The 9,760-nt window shown below is 41.1% G+C and overlaps 1 protein-coding gene across 1 annotated transcript; it reads right to left on the bottom strand.

Annotated features, from left to right (window-relative positions):
• Positions 1 to 1,587: 1,587 nt before the first annotated feature.
• Positions 1,588 to 7,443, bottom strand: LOC308112072 (5-hydroxytryptamine receptor 3A-like). The gene is made up of 10 exons (XM_080467282.1): positions 7,355 to 7,443; positions 6,788 to 6,951; positions 6,355 to 6,399; positions 6,097 to 6,206; positions 4,618 to 4,787; positions 4,352 to 4,509; positions 3,843 to 4,053; positions 3,594 to 3,761; positions 3,186 to 3,271; positions 1,588 to 2,426 (listed from the first exon to the last, which is right to left on the bottom strand). The coding sequence occupies exons 1-10, from the start codon at positions 7,392 to 7,394 to the stop codon at positions 2,208 to 2,210; spliced, it is 1,371 nt and encodes a 456-aa protein (XP_080323408.1). The 5' UTR covers positions 7,395 to 7,443; the 3' UTR covers positions 1,588 to 2,207.
• Between the last annotated feature and the right edge of the window lie 2,317 nt (positions 7,444 to 9,760).

A 9,760-nucleotide genomic window follows, 5' to 3' on the forward strand; every position in this document is an offset into this window, starting at 1 on the left:
GTGTCTTTTTAAACTCATCAACAACTTCATTAACTTACGATGTCTAATATTAACGATCTTCTGTCATACTGGCTTTCATATAGGAAATAATGATGAATTTGGCTTGATACTGTGATAAATATTTGCATCTATATGTTTCAGTTAAAAAAAGGACTGACCTTCATTTAGAGGTTTTCAGGGTTTTGTTGACAAACCTGAAAAATTTGATCGTATTTAGGTGGAGAGTTCAAAGAAAATTTCTGACTGGATTTCTGTAAGAACTTCACATCTCATACATTGTCCATCACTACTGTCCTGTGCTGATGTGCCATTTCCAATAAAGGTGGCTAAACAGCATCTTAATATGTCATGGCTTTGGCTTCGCGAACGAAGATTCATGAAGGAGGTCCACCCCGTTTTCTCCCACAAGACCTCACGTGGCTCATAAGTCCAATGCGAGCACGGCAGGCTCGGCTGCAGTGTCGACAGATAAAGGATTGGTCATCTGGGTCTGATGGCTGTGCTATCCGGTCTTTCCGTTGTTGTCTCTTTACAGCTAAGTTGCTCCTACGTTCACTCTCAAAGGTTGAGGCGGCTACGTTGATGGTGTGACGCCATCCAACTCGATCCTCTGCTTGTGTTTTCCACTCGCTTGGGTTTAAACCACAGATGTTGAGAGACTTTTTGAAGCAGTCCTTATATCGTTTCTTTGGAGCACCCCTGTCCCGGTGACCACTCGAAAGCTCGCCGAACATGATGATCTTTGGTAGACGATGATCTTCCATTCTAGCTATATGTCCGGCCCAGCGAAGCTGTGATTTTAGAAGCATGGCTTCGATGCTGCTTACTCCTGCACGTTCCAGGACCTTGGTGTTGGTTACATAGTCCTTCCAGTGGATGTTTAGAATGGTGCGCAGGCATCGCTGATGGAAACGTTCAAGGAGACTGATGTGGCTGCGGTATGGAACCCAGGCTTCTGAACCGTGGAGAAGGGTGGTAAGAACAACTGCTTTGTACACACTGATCTTAGTGTTGGATTTGAGGTGTTTGTTTTTCCAAACTCGTTTGTACAGTCTGCCGAATGAGCTATTTGCTTTCGCAAGCCTGTTGTCAACCTCCTTATCAATGCGAGCATCAATGGAGATGATGCTTAATATGTATATTGCTACTTGTTTTATAGGTATACCTTAATGACATATACCACATTTTCTTTCATTATTTTACTATTGTTCCAAATTTAAAACAAAAACTGAGGGGAGTTAGCCGAGCGTAAAAGGTGCTTTTCAAAGGAAAAGATGTGAAAACCACATTAACATGAATGTCAATGAGAAAATTAAAGTACGAGTCATAATTTATACACCAAACCTCACATGCAAGCTTCACCTTTTTCATTGGGCAACTTGACTTGCTCTTCTTTAATGTGTTTTTTGATTATAGCCTATAGCTATAGCTATATTCTATAGCCTGATGTGAAACACTTTTATTTGGAGCAGCTTTAGAGTGTGAAATGAAGCTTAAAGTCGGCTCATTGATTGCAATTTTGCATGCGACTAATTTAGAAAAAAACAATGTAATCATGGTGTTTGGATTTTTTTTTTTTTTTTTTATGACTACGAGAAATTATCACAAATTGCATAACGTTAAAACTGCAGTTGTTTTTCTTTATTTAAAACCAGGTTTTGTAGAAATTGTATTAATCTTTTAGGGTTTTTCTGTGTGCTGTTTTTAATACTAAAAGAAAAAGAAGATATTTGGAGTATTTATGGGAACTTGTGCAACGTCTTCAGTTCTTCTGTTTTCACACTATTTCACATACTTTTGTCACTTTTGCCTCCTGAAAAAGGTTCAGATAATGATGATGATGATGATGATGATGTTCACTGATCACTCTAGGTTCTAATGTCAAGAAAATTAAAGAAAGTGGACGAAAAGTGGGAAAGAAAAATCAAAGAATTAAAAATAATTGGCTTTGTCAGAAGATTCTTAATCAAATGTTGACTATACTTATACTATACAAAGTGGAAACCGGCAAAAGTTCTTCTACAACCTGCAAAAAACCACAAATTATTTAAAATATTTGTTTCAAAAGAATTGAATCGCACGCATCATCTGATTCATCGCTGCCTTTCATCTGAAAACCTGTGGATGTATGGGAACCAACAATGCTCCCGAATCTCACACGCAGACATGGTACATTTTGAGGGGCAGCTGAAGCACAATCCACAGTTTTAACTTGTCCACTTCATGAAGATGAGCAGTAGAAAGAGGGACACGGTGCAAATGTATAGGTAGAAGAAAGCAATGTTGATTGTCGTGGCCCACCAAGCACACTTCCCCCCCTCCACCCTGCAACTCAGGTGCGCATTGAGGGTCTTCTGCACCTCCTTCAGCTCCTCCAGGATCAACAGCAACACATCAGAGTCTCCCGTCTGGACGCCGTTGTTGACCTGCACACAGCCATGCAGTCGTAACAGATTTTACACACTTTTGCCTCCTAAAAAAGGCACAGATGATAGTGATGATGATGACGATCACTCATTGCTCTGGCATTAAAAATGAGGCGTCACGAAAGTATTAAAGACATTTAAAAAGATTTTAAAAATTCAGTTTTGTAGGAAGATTGTGACCAAATATCGACTTTTTCACTAAATCGAACACCAACATTTGCAGTAGTCGTGATTTAATTGATATAATGTTATGATTTTACTGGTACGGCCCACTCAAGATCAAACTGGGATGGGTTTGGCTTCCCTGCTTTAAAAACAGTTGATTAACTGACACGACAGATTGAAGTTTAATTCGTGTGGCGATGGCTCTCTGGGCCCGTTTCCACCTGGCGTTAACGTGCGTTTCAGGTGATCAGGTCACAAGCCGCGATTCCTAAAGACAAGTGTGAACAGGCATCGAAGCGCTTTCACTGAAACTACTTTCAGAACGGTCATGTGTTGGGACGGTGACATCGCAGGGAAACACATAATGTTTAATAAATAAACGTCATCAGCGCGCGCAGCGTTTTTGTTTGCGACAACAACACATGATAAGGACAAGGGTAAACAGTCCGCGTCAAGGCTCGCCACATGGGATCTGATCAAGCGAAACGCATGTTAACGCCAGGTGTAAATGAGTCGCCCTTAAAGAGAGCATGAAATGACTTAGGTTATCTGCCATGCATCGGTAACTTGTTTTCTGTGTGTATACGGCCGTACCTCGTCGGAAGCAGAGAGCAGCTCGTGTGGTTTTCTATTGTCTGACACTTTACAGATGCAGGAAGAAAAACATTGCCGTTTGTCCTCTGAAAAAAGAACAAACACACAGGTAATATGAGTCAGAGTATTTCTGCATAAAAGAACACAGGCACTTAAACATCCTCAGCTTGAGGTCAGCAAGAATTTCACAACTATAAAATAGAACAAAGAAGTTGGTTTCATATGTTCGAGGTACATCTGCGTAAACCTGGAAGTGTGACAGAGTGAAAAGAATTATGGGATTGAATCGGGTGATGTTGTTGGTGTAGACAAACACATTGATGTGAGTCAGCGTTTGTGTAACGAGGACTATCTGATCGATAAATCGGAATGATTTCAATGAGACTCAAAAGAGCGACCTGGTCTTACCTCCTTTTAAGTCGTCATTGCTTCGATGTTTGACGTTTTCCTCTCGGTCCACCAGCGTGTTTCCCCAACCGGCCATGTTCTCCGAGTCTTTTTCCATCAGATACGTCACCAAGATGGTCTCCAGCAGGCTGAGAAGCATCAGAGCGAAAATCACGATGCAGTAGGTTGCTGAGTGACAAGAAGAAACAAGCCGTTGGTGCTCTGTCTTTTCCCAACTGGACATTTGTCGCTTCAGGCAAGCGTCTGAACCTATGAGTGGAGTCTGGTTGGACGTGGAGGGCAGGATGTCATTCAGAATGAGCAGCAGGACGGAGATGGCCAGCAGCACGGTGACTTTAAATCCCAGTTTCTCCCCTCGATGGTCTGCAATGAAGAAGGACGCAAGATCCAGGCACAGGAAGAAGAGGATGGGCAGCAGAAAGTTGGTGATGTGGAGGAGGGGCCTTCTCTTCACCATGAACTGGAAACAGACAAGGTCAAGGGTCCAGGGTAAACAAGACTCATGAGCATGGATAGTCCAGCACATTCAACATCTCTCTTGAATCAGTTCTACTCGAACTGGCGTGTCTGGACTGTGGGGGTAAGTTGAAGAACATGCGAGAAAAGGCCCTTCGCCTCGGATCAAACTGGAGCTCGCTGTGAGGCGTGAGCTCGAACCACGACGCCAGCATGTAGCCAAGGTTACTGTTTATACTGTCTCTTAGCAGAAACTTGTAAGTTGTGTTCTTTTATCATTGAACCTTTCCCTTGCTGCTTACGGTGTATACAAGCTGGTCCCAGCTTCTCTCCAAGGTGAAGTTTCTGCTGATCACAGAGAGTTCGAGAAACTCCCACTCTCCTTGAGTCTTCAACACATCCATGGAAAACTGTGTTGCCCGAGAAGAGTTTGAGTATGGAATAAGACGAAGTTCTTCAACTGCAGTGAAAGGGGGGACCGAAAGTAAAGAAAAAAATACAAGTCACAACAAAAAAGTAAAGAAAAAAACAAGAAAAACGTACTGAAGTAGAGACACAACAGCCTCACCGCTGTGGATCACAGAGCTGATGGAAACGGTGCAGCTCTGTGTGTCAAAGGGGAACTTATGGACGTCCATCTGACAGGTGCTGACCACCTTCAAGCCCTGGTCATATAAGACTGTCCCATCGTGGTGCACAAGCATGTACTGGGTAGGAGGAGATTCATCCTTCTGTACCCTGAAACAACACACAGACACACACACACACACACACACACACACACACACACACACACACACACACACACACACACACACAGCCAAGCATACAAGTGCAAGCACACACTTTTCATGAATGTTTGTAGAGCATAAACACTGAAGGATGAATTAAATTGAATCAACAGACACTGGAGCTCCCGTTGACACAGCTGCAGGATATCTGTTTGCCCATAATTACCCACAGACATAGGAAAACAGTTGTGTACTTAACAAATGTGATGAACATATGTGCCGTCAGCAAATTTATTACATGTAATTATTAAACACTGAACAACTTCTACATGAATATTTATGACAAGGAAATGAGCTAAAATTATATCTTCCTCATTATTTGGAATTTCTGTGGTGGTGTTTCAGTATTGGTTTCAGTTACTTACTGATTTCTCCATCAGCTCTATTATTATTATTATTATGGGAAAATAGTTTTTCCAGGCCAACTGGACATCGCAAGTGTTTGGAGCCGCTATTACAAAAACTTTGCTGTAAAAAAACCAATCCATTCAGCCTTGTAATTAAGCAGGGATTCCTGACACTATCACCAACATATTGAAACACTTGCCATCAGGCTCTATCTCACACTGTGCAAACAAATAGGAGAAAGCCACTCCTTTTTGGAAAAAGATAGTCATATTGAATCAATAGGGTTTATTTGCACATCATATTAAATGCTCTGAGGTCTTGGCCTGGTTCCAGGATTCAGCACAATGGTTTTTAAACATCGACAGGCTCGGGACATGATTTGTGCACACAAACCTGTGCAAAGGCAGCAGCGCCTTTCTTTGTATGTTGACTTTTACCACTTTCACTTTGCTTTTATAATGTTATTACACTGGTGTATTATGTTCCGTAGGTATGGGTACTAATGTTATGTGAGTTAATCAGCCTGCTCAGTCCAATAGGAGACGTGTCAGATTGATGATTTTTGGTGATGACTAAGTCAAGAACAAATCAAAGTTCACAGAAATGCAAATTAGCTCAATAGCCACTGAAACATAATACACAAAAGTGCCACTGCTGTGCTTTTACCTGTACAGATGTAACACCATTTCTCTTTGAAACTAAGCCTATTTTATGAGTTTCTACTTTAATCTACTGAGAAGTCTGTTGCCTGTGAGACACAGAGTGTCAGATAGCTGGCGTCCAGGATGTGGTTATGAAATGACTGAACATGGGTTTTTGCGTTATGCCCATTCTATTTGTGTTAAACCTGTTCATTCCAGTGCATCTGTAACAAGTCTTGCTCTTTTATGTTGGTGCTGCAGACTTACATCTCATAGATGAAGAGGTCGGGTTTCCACAGGATGTCGTGAGGAACTGAAACATGAGTGATTCCACAAAACTGAGCGGGGTCCCATCGGATGCGTTCATTGTCCCACACCTGCACTCAAGGTGGACCAACAGATGAGACAAAGGACACAAACTACTGAGAAAAGTTAAAAAAAATTATAAAAAAAATGAATATTAAATCAATAGGTAATAAAAAAAAAGTTGAAAATACTGAAGGAATAAAAACTCAGTCAACTCACCATTGTGGACCAAACAAACGGGATAAAGGTTTGTGTTTTCTCAATCTGTGAACAAAAACACACATGACACATTAATTACGCTCAACACTGGATACTAAAATATGGATGGATGGATGGATGGATGGATGGATGGATGGATGGATGGATGGATGGATGGATGGATGGATGGATGGATGGATGGATGGATGGATGGATGGATGGATGGATGGATGGATGGATGACATGCATAACCCATGTATACACAAGGGAGAAACTCCTCATAGAAAAGTTCTTTATCCAGAAATACAATGTTTTCTTGTGGAAGTATAAACCACAACACATCACCTAATGGCGTTGTATGGTGTTTATGCTCCCTGTTCTTACAGCTAAAATAACATCTGACTGACTGCATATGCAACAAAAATAATCCAGAAACAAACAAGCAGTGACCTACCACTGCCAGGATGGCGTAGAGGATGATTTCCAGCTTTACTGTGGTGAGGTGAGTGTGGTCCAGCACCGGCCGTGTCATCTTGAACACGCTGTTATCTGCAGTCAGGTTCAGGTGGTCCAAAACATCCTGATAGCTGCACACTTTGTCCAAAGACGCCTCATCCGCTGCAAAACACACGATACTACACTACTGCTCACGTGTTCCCTGCCTGCAGGATTTTGCAATGATTTCTTGTATGATAATTTTTCCTTTTAATTTTGTTATTGTTTAGTACAAGGAATAAAATATGCTTCAGTCAAAGATTGATTGTAAATGCAATGCAGAGAAGAGGCGTTGGTGGGTAATATTGGCTGTTTAATATGCTAAAATGGACCTGTTTTGCCATAGAATAAGGTCTTTTATTCTTTAGTATGCCTTTTTAAGATGTTTAAATTTGGACTTCTAGTTTAAAGTACATTGAAAATTAGATCATAAAGCAAAAACTTTGTGTCTAAAATATAATAATTGCTCTACTGTTGTTAAAGGTCAAATAACAGTAATAGTAAGTTTTCAAACACAGTTTCTTACCTGCGAGGAGGATGAGGAGGAGAAAAGCCACACGTCTCATATCTGCAGCGGTGCAGGAGTGATTGTGCTCCCAGCTGGAAGAGCTAATGTCCTCTGATTTGATCTGAGTGGGGTTGGGCTCCATGTCTGAAACAAGAAGACCCTCCCAAGCTGGCAGCCACAGCCCGGGCTGTAAACGTCTCCGAGGGCAGGACGATTGGTTCATGTGAGGCTGTATGTCAGGATTTGCTCCGAGGGTGATTGGTTTAGGGAGGACATAACAATAAGAGGTGTGGGGAGGATTTATTCTTGTCAGGATGCCGAAAGGAGAGAAAAGCGTAGCGTTACACGCTTAGAGTTACTCAGCGCATATTTACAACAACTCTGCACGTGAAATTGGTAGAATCCAATTAGACAGGAATTTGGTCACTAAATTGATGTGGTAATGACATTATGAACAATGTTCCCATTTAAAAGCACTTATTTTCTCCTCCAGCAGCTGAACATTAAAGCCGATTCACCGTTTGGATGGAAAGCATCTTTCTGTGCAGAATGCAAGTAATTTGAGAGGTTTTAATGCTTTAATGAGCGCACTGTACTCGTACAGTCCATGAAAAACCACAAGCTGAAACAGACAAGGCAATCAATACGTTTTCAATCATTTCTCCTTATTTTATTAGAACTAAACGCTACTTTAAAGTTCTTCATTGAGTGGTTTAAAGGGGAAACAGGGCTGATGAATATAGGAAATACTTTACTGAGCCACTTTTACTTATTCTGTAATATAGAACAGTAGACATGGGGAACGAATTCTTAAAACAATGTCTGTTGGGTTAATTATTGTCTTTGAATTGATTGATTGGCTCATAAAACACCTTCTTCGTGCATTCTAAACCATTGAAAGGGTTATTTAGGTCAGAATAAGATAACTTCCTGCGTATATCTGACTGGTAGAACGTAATTACAAGTCGCACATCACTTTTCTGATTAAATTGAATATTTTTGGCAGAACACTAGTATTGTGGTGATTAGATTACTGCAACGGGATTGTGAAAGCTTTTTGAGAACATCCAGTAACAACCTCAGCCTATTTAAATCTTTTCTTATACTATAGGTTGTGAAATACCATGTCGTTTTGATCAGCTTCACACTTTTTAATAATTCTTATTATATATAAATAACATTTAAATGTGTTTTCTGAGTAACATTTTTTGGAAATCCTCTATTTTTAAATCCATTGAGGGTTATTCATTGACCCAGAAAGTGGTCGTCAGGGTGAGTGTCTTCTTCTAATATTCAGTTGGGTTTGGCGATGGCTCACTATTCTTACCATTGTTTATCTTTGTTGTTCTTCGCAGTTCTTCTGTCGTAGATCTGCAATGCATTGGTGGGTTAAATATCTGTTTGTCTACTGCCGATAACCTGAGAAAACCTGATTCAGTCTGAAATATTGAAGCATGTAAATAACATATAACTTTAAAGACATCGAGATGAGCTTGGACGCCATGCAGTTTGAGTTTTGTCTCATTCTAGAGCAGAAAATCATCCTGGGATATAATGATGAATTGGGTCACTCTCACTATGTATATCATCATTAACAGACCTCCTTGTTTTGTGGGAACGTTGGTTTGAATCCCTGAGAAGTTTTCTGGAGTGACTTTGAAGTCTCTGCTGGGAAAACGAAGGGTCCCGAAGTCGGACAAATGACAAAGTGTTTCTGGTGATGTTGACCATGTTAGGACTCCTCTCGGTGGAGTGTCCCATGCTCGCAGATGCAGCAAAATACACAAACTCAACCAGATGGATGACTTTCTCTTCCCCGAAACGGAGCGAATCACTCAGCTGCTGCTTAGTTGCAAAAACTTTATTGGCTGTTTGAAGTCCTCTTTGACATTTTCATTCTAGAAAAGTTGGTTTGGGACCCTTTCCTTTGATATCATACTGCGACTGGTGCCGGAGAAATGCTCCATCTACACATTCGGACTGTGAACACGTGACTGTTTGCAGCTTGGGTACAGTAGTGCAGTGTTCTTGGCCTCGACAGTTCGGCCAATTGAACGATATATAACACTAGATGGGTCCGGTACTGCTTAGTGTGTGTGCGCAGCTATCCACCATCAAGTCTACAGGAGGGTGCGGGCTGACCTAGACTAACATGCTTACTCTACTATCGCCTCATGCACCGCAAAGTGTGTCGTCTAGGAGTCAGCTAATAGTGCAGTAAATGTTGATATTGTCCCTTTATCAGTCCTTTGTTATGGGTGAGCACGCCTATTGGCGACAAGTGTGTAAACCATTTACAAATGTTTCACATATTTCCATCCACATTCCAATAAACAACACAGTGTTCTGCAACAAATTAAAAACACAGACAAGAAAATAATAATGGACAACAAGGGCGGGATACACATTAAAGTATGAAACCCC

The sequence above is a fragment of the Lipophrys pholis genome (assembly GCF_963383615.2).
Source record: "Lipophrys pholis genome assembly, chromosome: 1".
Classification (NCBI taxonomy): domain Eukaryota; kingdom Metazoa; phylum Chordata; class Actinopteri; order Blenniiformes; family Blenniidae; genus Lipophrys; species Lipophrys pholis.